Consider the following 15,653-nt stretch of genomic DNA (forward strand, 5'->3'; position numbering starts at 1 on the left):
ATGTTTAACTCATTGTTATACCCTACTAAATTAAAAAAACCTCATTCTTCATCAAATGTCCTATATATCTTCCCTCTGCTTCTTTATGAAAAGATGATTCCAAAAGCAAAAATTTTGTAAAGCAGCCTATTCCAGACATAGGCCCAGCATTTCAGTTTCAGTTCTGTTGAATTCATAGCAGTTCAAGTCCACAGAGGAACATTGAAACTGCCCTTCATATGGGTCCTTTGAGCTTTATGGATTTTATTACTCGGATACTCAGAATTTCACCTGATGATTAATAACCTTTGCTTTTTGTCTGAAGGTAGATTTCTGAAGATAAATTTTAAAGGTTAATTCTCATGATAGGATAGTACTTATTTACATGTGGAGTTTGATTTAATGAAGCTCATATTTGGGTAAAGACTGAGTGTGCTTGCTAGACCATATTCTAGAACCATTGTTCACTGGAGTAGCCTATGGGTAGTTCCATTGGCTGATGGGAGTAAATATTCAGTCAGTAATAGTAATTTTTATGCGAACAGTTTTTACAGAACAGAACAATGATCTATGACAATTAACTAAGAGGCGGGAAGACTTTTCTTTAATTCACACACAGATTAATATAATACATTAATGACTTTGAATGCACTTTGAATGCAGATAAGAGAGAAATCGGTCTGCACAAAGTAATTATTCCATTTCACAGGTGATGTTTTTCTCCTGTTGATATACATTCTCAAACTTTGTCMCACTTTCCTGAAAAAAACATGTAATTCTGACAGAAGACATAATCGATTACTATTATTTTTCTTTACCATAAAAACTAGATAAGAAAGGAAGATGTGAAACCTTCTGTACCTAAGGTAGTAATTACCACTGATAAACCTAAAGCACCCATCATAATATCGAAAAGTAAAGAAGGAATTGCTACAAAACAAGAACAAGTAAGCATAACCCATGAAAAGGTGAATAGCACTATTACAAATGTAGTATTTGTTTTCTTAACCTCTATTCTCTGCAAACCTTATGTTTCCCTCAACAAATACTAACTATACTTTTCCAGCTCATTTTTTCTAAAATATATTTTACCTATAAACTTTTAGAACTGCTGTTAATTGGACTGTATTATTCCACCTTCATCTTTCTCTGTTTTCATTAATAACCATAATTCTCTTATGACTGACCTTTAATTTCTATCTTTCTCCTGAAATGCATGTTAATGTTTTTAAATCATGACTTTTTATTTAAACAGATGTTAAGCTGTAACAGTACTCATTAGTATACATGTAATACAGAGCTGTTCTGTCTGCAGTGCAAAAGGATCTAGACCCTTAATTCCCCTTCCCTATTCTCATTCCAATATGCTTTCCCATTCTTCAAATACCTTCAAGATCATATGTAACTGTAACTTTTGTTTCTGTTACAATAATCAGATTAAAAAGGAAGCTAAGAAAACTACTGTAGTTCCGAAAATAATTGCCACTGATAAAACCAAAGCACCAGTCACAGTGTCCAGAACTAGAGAAGAAATTACATCTAAGCAAGAACAAATTCATCTAGCTTGTGATCAGGTGAATAAAGCTGTTGCAGATGTGAATAGCACTGGTTACAACTTATTTTATCTGCAAATTTAATCTTGCAAGGGCTACTTGAGTATGCACTCAAATTCATTCTTGATAATATAGCTGTTAAGTGGAATAATTGTCCAGAAACAGAGTCAGTGTGACTAATTAAGCTTCTAGTGATATCAAAATTCATGTCTCACCCTTTTAAGAAATGCCACTTTTAAGGGTACATTCACATTTCTTTGTGAAAGCCTGCCACCAACCAATGACTTTCAAGTAACGTTTGCTTGCTCAAGATTCTGACTCTGCAATCTTTTTTTCCTACAAGCTGATTCCCTTCAATTTTATGGTTGTCAGACCAAACAAGCTCTCTTTATTAGAGTTTGAATAGTATTGTTCTTTGTACAATACATACTTTAACATTCAGTTCAATTCTGCACAGTCAGATGTTTGTTGATGCTGCTCTGTTCCACTAGAATCCACAATAGAAAGGCTATTCTATTATAGTAAAGGCAAGAGCTCTCATCTGTGGAAGAAAAGCACGATTGCTAACATTAGGTCATAGTCTGCTTTTTTTTTTTTTTTTTTTTGAGTTTGTTTAATTTGTTAGAAGTAGAATGGTACATTCAAAAAATACTGTAATGAGTTACAATTAAGAGAGCATGGCATGTAAAATACACTCTGAGGAGCCAGAGTGCTGAGAGATTACAATTAATTGTTAGATGGTGTAAACTGAGGGCCAAATTCAAAGTGGTACAAATGATTTTGAAATTGGCAACAGTACTGAAGAAGTARTCTCTGTTACTTAAAGCCTACTTTAATAATAAAACAAAACTTCTACAAGCAATCACATTTTGGCCTAGCTTAGGTATTTTATTTTAAGGTGGATGTGATAATGATCTTAAAATCTGCATTAAATTATCCATTAGGTATTTTCCCACCTACAAGACATATATTTTACATTATGTGAAATGTAATGCGTAGAACATCCAGATCAGTTTTAGATCAGTGTAGAAACTGACATTATTCAGCAGTTATCAGGAAAAAAACAAGTGCCCTGACGCAAAAGCATTATTTCCCATTTCTCAGGAGGCTCAGTTTTCCTGTTCTAGTAGAATCATTTAAGTAGATTAGAATTTACAGATATGCTTGTGGTAAAATTTTTATGTACATATACTTTAGTAAATACATTCAAGTCAGATGCCAGACACATTCTGTTTTTTTAGTAGCATTAAATAGTTAAGTGGAGCTGATGAGCATACAAACTTAAAAATTATATGCACATTTAAATACATGCTGTACTATTAGACAAGTAGCCATAAATGTGACTATGAAGTATTTAAAGTGGGTGTGCAGACAGATATTTATATATATAAGGCATATAAGAATAGGTATATTCCATATACATGAAGATAGAGCTTGGAAAAAAATGTGTCTATATTTGAATCTACTGACTCTGAAATGTGGTTATGGGTGAATACATTTGATGTTTACATCATTACTTTTGCATATGTATGGATGGATTGTACCCTCTCTTTGTCTGGAATATTGCTAGATGTGTAAGCCTTCAATATCATGATGGACATTTATATAAATTTTACCAATGTTATCTGTAGATTGAAGCTGGAAAAAGGGCTGAAGCCGTAGCTACAGTTGTTGCAGCTGTTGATCAGGCACGTGTTAGATCACCTTGGGAACCAGAACATGCAGATGAAGCCTATGTCAAGCAGACAGCTTTGGAATATGGCTATAAAGAGCGTGCTGTAACAGAACGCATTGCTGAGGCACCAGCAGAACGTCATGTTGTCACTAAAGAAGTTAAAACTGTTTATGTTCCTCCTGAAAAACATATTTCAGATGCTGAAAAGAAGGAAGTTCATATATCAACAGAGGTTAGACTCAGTTTACATGGTGATCTTTTCCAAAAGCTCTGTTTCAATGAAACATTCTGTTTTCAGTTTGGGGAATGGCCTCACATTCTCAACAACCTTTTCATTGCTTCATGTAGATTAAAAGAGCCACAGAAATGAAGACTGAGAAAACAATTCATGTGGAACCCCCACGACCACGCACAGCAAGTCCTCATTTCACAGTCTCCAAAATTGCTGTTCCTAAACCAGATCATACTTATGAGGTGAGAGTGTATAGGAGGAGAACAGCATGCTCATTTAAAATAACTGGTGGGTCTCCCATTCCATTTGGCTCTTCCTCCCGCTCTAGTGTGGTGCTTTCCTGGGAAGAAGAAGGGTTGTATACTCTCTGCGGTTGTTTTTGTCCTCTCTTTTGACAAATAAAGAGGAATTCTGTAAACAAATGTATGTACCACTAAAATATGGTTTGTAATCTTTACTTATTTAAACAAGCTTCTTATTTGTTAAAGGATGCAACTTCAATACTTGATGTCATACAATGAAATCCTAAATATTTATTATACAACTTACATTTTTTTATGGAGTAGAAGTATCTCTCTCCAAGCTTATTATTTGCATTTTCCACTAGTACATTAATAACAGTGCTTCTTTCTTCCTTGCAGTTTACTGCATCCTAAACTAATTTTTGAAATACACTGTATCCAGACTGCATAATATGACACCATGCATTTTGCATGTTGTTTTTTCCATTCTTCAATTTGACTCCTTCACATAATATTAAATGTTCACACTTAATTAATTTTCTCATTCAAGCGCACTTTATCTCTTCACGTGAATTTTAAAGATGAGCTGGTTTTTTTTTTTCCTCAAACATAATTAAACAGGACAAAAATTACCTAAAATACCCTTAAATACTTTATTTAAAAAAAAAAAAACCCTGGATGTTATCCATTACTATATTATGCCTACAATAACATTTTGAAATCTTTTCAGGCATTTTAATCACTGTCAGACCTATAATTAGTGGTATAACTTATTGCAGAGGTAAGACCTCATGAATAAGACTGGAGGACACTTAGCATGTTTCATTTAAGAGCTTCCTGACAATTTAAAGATTAAATTCTGAAGTCAAAAGTAAGACAATATTTAAATATTAGACAAATCAAAGATAATAAAAGGATATTATATTTCCAGTATTCTGATACTATAAGCTGAAACTAGAAGCTATTTTTATATATTGTTTTTGCAGTGTCAACAAATAAGTAACTAAGGAAGCAACTGGTGCATATTCAATCTGTTTGAGAAATATACTATGCCTCCTTTGAAAACAGAAGAACGACAAAGCTGTAACTTTTTCTCTTCTCTTCCCTAGGTTTCAATAGCAGGATCTGCCATGGCTACTCTGGAAAAAGAGTTATCAGCGACTTCTGTGCAAAAGATCACCAAGCCTGTGAAACCACCTCAGCTAAAGCCACATGAAGTCAGGATAAAACCAGAGCCAATAGCCCCTCCACAGTTTCCCTTTGGAGAGACTGCTGAGACTTATAAAAGCCGCTATGATGTTGAGACTAAAAAAGAGACAGGTGTAAGCACTAAAGGTGAAGCAGTGCGGGAGGAACACTTGGTACTGCAGAAAGAAGGTGAAGCAAAGGTATGTCACTAAGCAAATTTCAATCCCTTTGACTGACTTTCATCTTAAAAAACATAGTATTGCTTAGCTGGTTTGTTCACTCGTTACAGTTTTCCCCTTTTACAACATCCTGCTGACTTTTTAGTTCTTCATTGATTTATACAAATACTTCTAAGGACCTAATATTTTCCTATGGCAAGCAAAGAGCTTTCCTTATTCCTAAATTCCTAATTCCTATTCCTATTCCTAAATTCCCTAAATTCTTGTCTTACCTAAATCCTGCTGTTTATTTCCTTGGCTTTGTTTATTAACTGTGCTTTAAACAACCTAGGTGACAGAAGCTGCAAGAGTTCCTGTGCCTGCAGAAATCCCTGCTACTCCACCCACCTTAATCTCTGTAAGTAATTTGAACATAGATAAGGGAAGTACACTGTGGTTTTATGTCTATTGTATTCTAATTTTTTTATTTGAAAACTTGGCCATGAAAATTTGGCTTTATTTAATCTTTTTACCTCTTTGTGGGACTTACTCAGCCATACACTTGATCACTGAAACAAACTATCTTGAATGTCTATTATGGGGGTGATTCTTTGCAATCATGTCACATACTAGGTTGATCTTTGCTGCAGTGGGACATTTCTCCCCATGATCTACAGAAAGATCAAATCCCTTTTCATTTTCTTGTTGATGATAGTAATGTTCAGAGAACCCAAATCAAGTTTCAAATAACTCCCTTTGGAAAATGCTGATTTTTTCCAGATACACTGGGAAATAGAACCCTGTTTTGAAGTACACATTATATTTTCCATTCAAAGGGGATTTAATTATTAAAAAGTCTATTTAGGAGTGAAAATATATACTAAGTATGATCCTTATTTTTTGTTATACAGGGCCTTAAAAATAAGACTGTGACTGAAGGTGAGTCTGTCACTCTGGACTGCAACATCTCTGGTCATCCTCAGCCTACTGTGACATGGTACAGGGAAGACTACAAGATTGAGAGCTCAATGGACTTCCAGATCACTTTCAAAGCAGGACTTGCTCGCCTTGTGATTCGTGAAGCCTTTGCAGAAGACAGTGGAAGATTTACCTGCACTGCCACCAATAAAGCTGGGAGTGTCAGCACATCTTGTCACTTGCATGTGAAGGGCAAGTATATTTATCACTGAGAAGATTATCATTTTGTTAACTACATATTGCTTAGAATATAACTTAGACACTTTGTCAGCTGCCAAAGTAAAACATGTGTCTTGAATTGCTCTCCAGGACTGTTAGGAAATAGGGCTGTAAGAATATCGGAAGATGTCCAAATGTGGGTTTGTAGGCTCCTAATTAGCTCCTTCAGTGCAAGTACTGGCCCTTTCAGCCAAATTATTATCTAACCTTCTCTGTCTCTGTATTACCTAAACTCACTGCTTAAGCACTTTTGAAGTATTCTAAAATCCACTATATCATATTTGCCTTGCAGTTTCAGAGGAAATCGAGACTCGAGAAACCATTTCTGAGAAGGCTGTTACAGAAGAGAAACGGTAAAGTTACTTTACTAAACAGACTGCTCCTACTGTGGTCATTAGTTTCTTGCATGCTGTTTATGACAGCTTCAGACATAAGCTCACTTACCTGCACTGGAATCTTATTTCAGCTATGTGGAGACAAAGGATGTTGTAATGGAAGATGTCTCTGTTGCAACAGAGGAAGTATCTGGAGAAGCCATACCTCCTTTCTTTATAAGAAAACCTGTAGTACATAAATTAATTGAAGGTGGGAGCATCATTTTTGAGTGCCAAGTTGGGGGCAACCCAAAGCCACATGTCTACTGGAAAAAAGGTGGAGTTCCTCTTACGACTGGCTACAGGTACTTTGAATACCATATATAAAAACTATTTAAACATATTTTTAAAGAATATTTAATTGATAATACCATATTTTTGATTCTGCTATTGATGCTGAGCCAAATTCATCCCTCTTATAACATCACTGATTTCTTTGGATTTTTATTTTTCGAAGGGGAAAATCATAGAACCATCTCTTGCTATTGACATGTGACTTTTGCAGGATGCTAAAATTTTAAAATATAAATATTCAGAGAACCATAAAACAAGAAATGCTACAGATCTTTAAAAACAAATGAGAAAGAAATTTTGCCTTTGTTTTTTTTCTGTCTGTGTAATGTTTGCATTCTGTCTATGCAAATGTTGGCTATAGAAAGCAACACACTTTCTAGCAGAGAAACAATATCCATACATTTGTGGCATTCTTGAAATATATCATGCTGTAATCAGCCATGCTAGGATAAGCCATGTGCGCATAGCATATACCATTTTACTGTGCATGGTAACTAGATCTCTGATATTTCATTTTATACTGCTGTTTTCATCCTAGTTCTATTAGTAGCAGTAGAAGGAAAGCAGACCTGTCCTCTAATTGCAGCATGGTTACTTATCCTATGCTTTTCTGCAGATTCATTGAGTTAGAATTGCCCTGCACAAGTTTCTCTTTTTTCTTGTCTTGTACAAGTTAGTTGTGTAATTAGTCAGAATTACTCCTAAAAGCAAATTCATTAAGAAATCTGCTTATCAGAATTATGGAGAGCCTGTACTTTTATGCTGTCTGTAGATACAAAGTGAGTTACAAACGAGAAACCGGGGAATGCAAACTCGAAATTTCCATGACTTTTGCCGATGATGCCGGAGAATACACTATTGTTGTTCGTAACAAACATGGAGAAGCTTCTGCAACGGTCTCCTTACTAGAAGAAGGTACACAGTAGATTAAGGGGATGAGAGAAGTAATTTTAAAAATTAATTTTAAAAGGGGGGAAAGATTTTAAATTATGCTGCAAATTCTTGACAGCCTAATTTGGTCAGTACAAGAAATGTAAGAGGGAGAGTGCTGATAGCTGTGCTTACTGGTGGCTCTGTTTCTGAAAAACAGACTRTTGACATTAGGTTCTTGCAGAATTTGTAGTCTTTGCTAGAATGTGTAGCTATAGGAGCTTTCCTCTGCTGGTGTTGATAGCACTCTACCTAACATGAGGCATGCACAGAGTGAAGTGAAGAAAGGTAGTTAAACAACTAACATGGTTGTTCTAATATTAAAAAAAAAAAAGATTTTTTTAAATTGTCCTTTTAAAAATTCATGAAGGGCTGTCAAGAGACAGAGAACTGTCAAGGAGAAATTGTAAAATAATCTCTGTAGAGGTGGTTCCAGTTTGAGAATTAGAACATCTAAATTTCAGAGTAAAACTTTTACCTGTTTATAAAGCTCATCTGAGGATACCAGTCTTTGCATTTTATTACTGCTCATATTTTATTTGCTAAACAGACAGAATCTGTTTAATCACAAAAACTGCTAAAATAACTTTGTATTTGTTTTCTTTATTCAAGCCAGTGAAAACCACAAAAGCTTATGAAAATTAACGTGTTCTTAAATTTTAGCTGATTATGAGGCCCACATAAAATCGCAACAAGAAATGATGTACCAAACTCAGGTGACTGCATATGTACAAGAACCTAAAGTGGCTGAGGTAGCCCCAGCTATTTCATATGGTGATTTTGAAAAAGAATATGAGAAAGAACAAGCCCTAATTAGGAAGAAAATGGCAAAAGATACAGTGGTGGTCAGAACTTTTGTAGAAGATGAGGTAAGTCTACCACTCCAGGCTCATTTTGTACGCTGACAGAAGCTGTTGGAATCTTTTTTTAATTTTACCAGTACATGCCACTTCTTTGCAAGATCATTATCTGACTCACAGACCTAATGGTCCTGCTTTTGTATATAGGAATTCCACATTTCTTCTTTTGAAGAAAGACTTATCAAGGAAATTGAACTCAGAATTATTAAGACCACCTTAGATGAACTCCTTGAGGAGGATGGAGAGATGATGATGGTTGATATTTCTGAATCTGAAGCTATTGAAGCAGGATTTGATTTAAGATTAAAGAATTACAGAACCTTTGAAGGAACAGGAGTTACTTTCCRTTGCAAGATGACTGGATACCCATTGCCCAAGGTGCGTCAAACATGCATGACATTTATTTATATAAAAATTCCTCTGGTGCTGTACTTGAAAACTCCTTTAATAGCTAATTCCCAGGAAACTCCTTAGTCATTCTACATAGGTAGAAAACAGCAAGTCTCAAAAGATATCCAATCTTTTGTTTTGATATCAAGCTGAATTTTCATTTTGTCCCTTAATACAATAGTGTTAGATTGGTTAGCCAGTTCAAAAGTAGGTTAGATTTTACAGTTAAAGAGGGTTTGCTTCTGAGTATCTCCAGATTAGCGCTCACAAGTTGGGAGCACAGTAGCAAGTGTGGTCTATATCATCTTGCTCTCTATCAAAATGGGCTTTATTTATAGTTCTAGCTGTAGAATACCAAGACTCATGTCTCAGGCTATTGCCAAAACATATTACTTTAGTCTTACTTATTTCAAGCAAAAATATTAATGTTAGTACCTGTATGAAGGCTCTGATGATGTATCAGCTGAAAAATAGGGAGTTAGCCATGCRTTGTATGCATGGGTCTTTACTAAATGTTTGTCTTTAGGAGAGCTCACTTAGCATTCCACTGTTTCTTTCCATGCAGATTGCGTGGTACAAAGATGGTAAGCGCATTAGGCATGGAGAGCACTACCACATGGAAGTTCTGCAAGATGGCAGTGCCAGTATGCATTTACCTGTTGTTTTACCTGAAGATGAAGGAATTTATACTGTCTTTGCCAGTAACATGAAAGGAAATGCCATTTGCTCAGCAAAGCTCTATGTTGAGCCAGTTGCACCCACTGCAACTCCAGGTTATATGCCAGCACCAGAAGTTATGAGAAGATACAGGTAGGTACAAAGTAATGTGAAAGTTATGAGTGCTGCAATAAAGATTGTGCAGCAAGAACTCATTACACAGCAGTTAAACAGCTTAGGTTACTGGAGCTTGCATTTCTATAGAGAACTTCTAAATGCTGTTGTCATGGCTTATATAGATTTATGGGCCAGCTCTTTGTCTGTTTTTCCTTCTTAATGAGCAATGCGGTTCCCAAAGTACCATCTTTCACATGCATGCCCAGCCTTAGTATCAGTTTTACCTCACTAACCATATTTCTTCTCCATTTTCTGCAAATTTTCTTCTGTACTTGGAGTTTTAGTACTGCATACAACTCTTACATCCCACCCTTGAAATAGCTGCATTTCTGTAATAGTAAAAATCCAGTGTGGCCATGCACTGTGTTCTCTCTCTGTATACACATACACACACACATAAACACACACATATATGCACAAATGTACACAGAATTGCATCTGTATCTGTACAGTGTCTGAAAAACACTAGTTTCCCTGGCTGTGATGAACACTGATACTATTTGGCTATACAAATTTGCCCTTAAATAACTAAAGAAAATTGACTACAAACAATAACATTTTTCTACAACTTCTTGCCTAGGTAAATTAGTTAAACTCTTTAAAATAAAAAATGCTAAAGGCAAGAGTTGAACACTGTTTATCAAGGTGGCCCACTGCTGTATGTCATTATCGTACACATCTATCTTTTCTTTTCCCTCCAGGTCCATTTCTCCACGCTCTCCAAGCCGATCTCCTGCCCGCAGTTCTCCTTCTCGTTCTCCTGGCCGTAGATTGGAAGAAACCGATGAAGGACACCTAGAGAGACTGTATAAGCCAGTTTTTGTGCTGAAACCTTCATCATTTAAATGTTTACAGGGGCAGACAGCAAGATTTGACTTAAAAGTTGTTGGCAGACCTATGCCAGAGACATACTGGTTCCATAATGGTATATCATTCTCATTTTCACCAATAATCATTCTTACGAGCATTTTACATCCTCCTGGAACACTGTTTTGAGTGCAACATTTTTTTGTTCATATGTATCCACAGGTCAACAAGTGGTTAATGATTATACCCATAAAATAGTGATTAAAGAAGACGGCACCCAGTCATTGATCATTGTTCCTGCCATGCCTGATGATTCTGGTGAATGGGCTGTAATTGCACAGAATAGGGCAGGCAAAGCTTCAGTCTCCATGACACTGACTGTGGAAGGTATCTACTTTGCATGGTATTTTTAGGAGGCTACAGAGTGTTTCATATTAAAAAACATAGTTATGTCATTTCCTCTTGTGATAACTTTCCTTTACTCTTTCAGCTAAGGAAGACCTAGTCAGACCACACTTTGTGGAAAGGCTGAAGAATGTTAGCGTAAAGGAGGGTTCTAGACTGGAAATGGCAGTGAAAGCTACTGGTAACCCTAATCCTGACATTGTATGGCTGAAGAACAGTGACATCATTGTACCTCATAAATACCCCAAAATAAAGTAAGCAGTTTTTTTAAGTAATAAAGAAGTTAATAATCATAGTCTTGCAAAATAGTAAGTGCCTCCTAGTGTTTGCTGAATACTTCTGCTTCCATAGAAGGGATACATAAAGGGCTTAGTCCAATAGCTACTGAAACCAGTAACAGCTTTTGCATTGCGGCAAGGCTAAGAAATGCAAAGTATCTTGTAGAACTCAATCCATTTTTTCCAGTTTGTTTGTGTATCTGTGTACCTTTTACAAAACCGATGTTTTTACAACACTATTTTTTATCACTTGTTGAATGCCTAACACAGGAGGATCCTGCTCTGTTTGGTCCTTAGGCACTGTACTCATAAACATGAACAAACATAAACAATATGTCAAATTCCTCCAGAGATTTGCCTGTGGAGGCTTTGACCTCACTGTGGAGAAGGAAAAAAATTTTTTTTAATTCTCTTAATATTTCAGGATTGAAGGAACAAAAGGAGCAGCTGCCCTTAAAATTGAGTCTACTGCCAGGCAGGATGCTGCATGGTATACTGCTACTGCTATCAATAAAGCTGGACGCGACACTACTCGGTGCAAAGTAAATGTTGAAGTCGAACATGCAGAACCTGAACCAGAAAGGAAATTAATCATTCCAAAAGGGACTTATAAAGCCAAGGAAATTTCAGCACCAGAGTTAGAGCCTCTCCATTTGCGTTATGGTCAGGAGCAATGGGAAGAAGGGGACCTTTACGACAAAGAAAAGCAACAGAAACCATTTTTTAAGAAGAAGCTCACATCTTTGAGGCTCAAGCAATTTGGACCAGCACACTTTGAGTGCAGGCTTACACCAATTGGTGACCCAACCATGGTGGTGGAGTGGCTGCATGATGGCAAACCCTTGGAAGCAGCCAACAGACTCCGCATGATCAATGAGTTTGGGTACTGTAGCCTGGACTATGGAGTAGCCTATCCCAGAGATAGTGGAGTGATCACTTGCAGGGCAACTAACAAATATGGCACAGACCATACATCTGCTACTTTGATTGTGAAGGATGAAAAAAGCCTTGTGGAAGAATCCCAGTTGCCAGAAGGTAGGAGGGGACTGCAGCGAATTGAAGAGTTAGAGAGAATGGCTCATGAGGGTGCTCTTCCTGCAGTTGCAGTGGACCAAAAGGAAAAACAAAAACCAGAAATTGTTTTGGTTCCTGAGCCTGTAAGAGTCCTGGAAGGTGAAACAGCGCGATTCCGCTGTCGTGTGACTGGCTATCCTCTGCCCAAGGTCAACTGGTACCTCAATGGACAGCTCATCCGTAAGAGCAAAAGGTTTAGACTCCGTTATGATGGGATCTACTACCTGGATATTGTGGACTGCAAATCATACGACACAGGAGAGGTGAAGGTCACTGCAGAGAATCCAGAAGGCTTTATTGAACACAAAGTGAGACTTGAGATCAAGCAGAGGGAAGACTTCAGATCTGTCCTTCGTCGGGCTCCTGAAGCCAAGCATGAACCTGTAGTGACAGAGCCCGGAAAACTTCTCTTTGAGGTACAGAAGGTAGATAAACCTGCTGACACAACAACAAAAGAGGTGGTGAAACTGAAAAGGGCTGAAAGAATCAGTCACGAGAAGCTTTCAGAGGAATCTGAAGAGCTGCGTAGTAAATTCAAGCGTAGGACAGAAGAGGGCTATTATGAAGCCATCACTGCTGTGGAACTTAAATCTCGCAAAAAAGATGAGTCATATGAAGAAATGTTAAAAAAGACAAAAGAAGAACTTCTTCACTGGACCAAAGAGATCCCAGAAGAAGAGAAGAAACCACTTCCTCCTGAAGGCAAAGTCACCATTCCAACATTCAAACCAGAGAAGGTTGAGCTTAGTCCAAGCATGGAGGCTCCAAAGATATTTGAACGAATTCAAAGCCAGACTATAGCCCAGGGGACAGATGCCCATTTCCGTGTGAGAGTAGTAGGGAAACCAGATCCTGAGTGCCAGTGGTTCAGAAATGGTGTGCAGATTGAAAGGACTGATCGTGTGTATTGGTACTGGCCTGAAGATAATGTTTGTGAATTGGTCATCAGAGATGTGACTTCTGATGATTCTGCCAGCATCATGGTGAAAGCAGTCAATATAGCTGGTGAAACTTCCAGCCATGCTTTCCTGTTAGTACAAGGTAATTTAAATTTTCTTTCTTTATCCTGCTGTTTATCATAATGTGTTAATCTATATGGCCAGTGCATGGTTGATTCACTCAATATTGTTTTGCAGCCAAGCAGTTGATTGGTTTCACCCAAAAATTACAAGACGTTGTTGCTAAAGAAAGAGATTCCATGGCAACATTTGAATGTGAGACATCAGAACCCTTCGTCAAAGTGAAATGGTTTAAGGATGGAATTGAGATTCATTCTGGAGACAAATACCGGATGCACTATGACAGAAAGGCTCATTTTCTTTCCATACTAGTGATTGAAATGTCTGATGCTGATGACTACAGCTGTGCACTAGCAGAAGATGATTCTGTAAAAACTACTGCAAAGCTTACTGTTGAAGGTGAGAACCACACAGCTTAGTACCATGGAGTACTTTTAAAGTGAAATCTGCCTCAGGGAAAAATAAAATATGAACTATTAAGTTGTCATCTTGGCCATTATTGTATAATAGACTGTAGAAATGTTCAAGTTGCTGTCATATTCTCTGAATCCAGTAGTAAAGTTTGGAAATACATTTTTGTAAAATGGTTACATTATATAAATGTTTATTTCTTTAGGCCCAGCTTCATAAGAAATGTTTTCATCAGGAGTATTTAATCAAGCTCATTTGTGAATGCGATTATTCTTACTTGTAGGTGCTGTGGTTGAGTTTATTAAAGAACTTGAGGATGTTGAAGTCCCAGAATCCTTCTCAGGTGAACTTGAATGTGAGGTTTCTCCAGAAGATGTGGAGGGGAAATGGTATCATGGAGATATTGAACTCACTTCTAATCATAAATATGCGATTGCATCCCGCCGTGGTCGCCAAATCCTCACTATTAAAGATGTTAATAAAGATGATCAAGGAGAATATAGCTTCATTGTTGATGGGAAAAGGACTCGCTGCAAACTGAAGATGAAACGTAAGTATTTCTAATGCTTATGTTACCTATATAATATAGATGACCTATATTATATATCCCAATATGCAAAACTGTTTTGTTTATCTGTTATGAGGATTAATTAACTTCATTTTATTCCACAGCTCGTCCCATGGTTATTCTTCAGGGACTTACTGATCAAAAAGTCTGTGAGGGAGATATTGTACAACTTGAAGTTAAAGTCTCCCTAGAAAATGTGGAAGGAGTCTGGATGAAAGACAGTCATGAAATTCAATCAAGTGATCGTATTCACATTGTATTGGATAAACAGTCACACATGTTACTGATTGAAGATGCAACAAAGGAAGATAGTGGAACTTACTCTTTTAGTGTTCCTGGTCTTGGACTTTCAACCTCTGGACGGGTCACTGTGTACAGTAAGTCATTATCATGATTTTGAAGGTGTTGTTGATTTTTCAGCCTTTTAGTACTACTTCTTCCTAGTCTTCTTAGGCTTAATTTTTTTCTTGATGAGTATTTTTGTAACTTGACAGGTGTGGACATAGTACTGCCTCTAAAAGATGTTCACGTAGTTGAAGGAACAAAAGCTATCCTTGAATGCAAAGTTTCAGCTCCTGACGTGTCTTCCTCCAAATGGTACCTAAATGATCATCAGATAAAGCCTGATGAACGTGTACAAGCTGTGTGTAAAGGCACTAAACAGAGGCTAGTGCTTACCAGAACCCATGCATCAGATGAAGGACATTACAAGCTAATGGTTGGCAAAGTTGAAACAAGTTGCAATGTCACAGTTGAAAGTAGGTGTTCTTTAAGATGCATAGTTCTTTGCAAAACAGTTTCTTTAAATACAAAACAGTGAAAGCAATTAATATGTTTGTAATGTGCTCTTTTTACAGAAATTCGGATTATCAGAGGTCTTCATGACATCACCTGCACCGAAACGCAGAATGTATCCTTTGAGGTTGAGCTCTCCCATTCAGGAATTGATGTAGTTTGGCAATTCAAAGGTCAAGAAATCAAGGCTGGTCCTAAATATAAAATTGAAGCACGTGGCAAAATATATAAATTGACAGTGGTGAAAATGATGAAAGATGATGAAGGAGAATATATATTTTATGCTGGAGAGAAGAAAACATCTGGGAAGCTTATAGTTGCAGGTTGGTAGGCTTAAAGTCCAAGATTCTTATTTTACTGTGATTTAAAAAAACAGGCTCAATGTACTCT

General features: G+C 36.9%; 1 protein-coding gene across 1 annotated transcript in view; it reads left to right on the top strand.

Annotated features, from left to right (window-relative positions):
* LOC112967714 (titin-like) overlaps window positions 1–15,653 on the top strand; it is a gene marked incomplete at its 3' end in the record, with an annotated part of 112,945 nt that overhangs the window by 13,300 nt on the left and 83,992 nt on the right. The window contains exons 9-28 of the mRNA XM_026069155.1: window positions 3,164–3,439; window positions 3,556–3,681; window positions 4,791–5,069; window positions 5,380–5,445; window positions 5,939–6,197; window positions 6,517–6,577; window positions 6,691–6,903; window positions 7,665–7,807; window positions 8,486–8,691; window positions 8,830–9,060; window positions 9,638–9,882; window positions 10,608–10,831; window positions 10,936–11,100; window positions 11,204–11,372; window positions 11,821–13,511; window positions 13,607–13,888; window positions 14,184–14,450; window positions 14,573–14,845; window positions 14,963–15,226; window positions 15,326–15,586. Of these exons, the coding sequence (XP_025924940.1) occupies window positions 3,164–3,439; window positions 3,556–3,681; window positions 4,791–5,069; window positions 5,380–5,445; window positions 5,939–6,197; window positions 6,517–6,577; window positions 6,691–6,903; window positions 7,665–7,807; window positions 8,486–8,691; window positions 8,830–9,060; window positions 9,638–9,882; window positions 10,608–10,831; window positions 10,936–11,100; window positions 11,204–11,372; window positions 11,821–13,511; window positions 13,607–13,888; window positions 14,184–14,450; window positions 14,573–14,845; window positions 14,963–15,226; window positions 15,326–15,586 (5,701 nt within the window). The remainder of the gene's footprint in view (window positions 1–3,163; window positions 3,440–3,555; window positions 3,682–4,790; window positions 5,070–5,379; window positions 5,446–5,938; window positions 6,198–6,516; window positions 6,578–6,690; window positions 6,904–7,664; window positions 7,808–8,485; window positions 8,692–8,829; window positions 9,061–9,637; window positions 9,883–10,607; window positions 10,832–10,935; window positions 11,101–11,203; window positions 11,373–11,820; window positions 13,512–13,606; window positions 13,889–14,183; window positions 14,451–14,572; window positions 14,846–14,962; window positions 15,227–15,325; window positions 15,587–15,653) is intronic.

The sequence above is a fragment of the Apteryx rowi genome, unplaced genomic scaffold, assembly GCF_003343035.1.
Source record: "Apteryx rowi isolate R43461 unplaced genomic scaffold, aptRow1 scaffold_1055, whole genome shotgun sequence".
Lineage (NCBI taxonomy): Eukaryota > Metazoa > Chordata > Aves > Apterygiformes > Apterygidae > Apteryx > Apteryx rowi.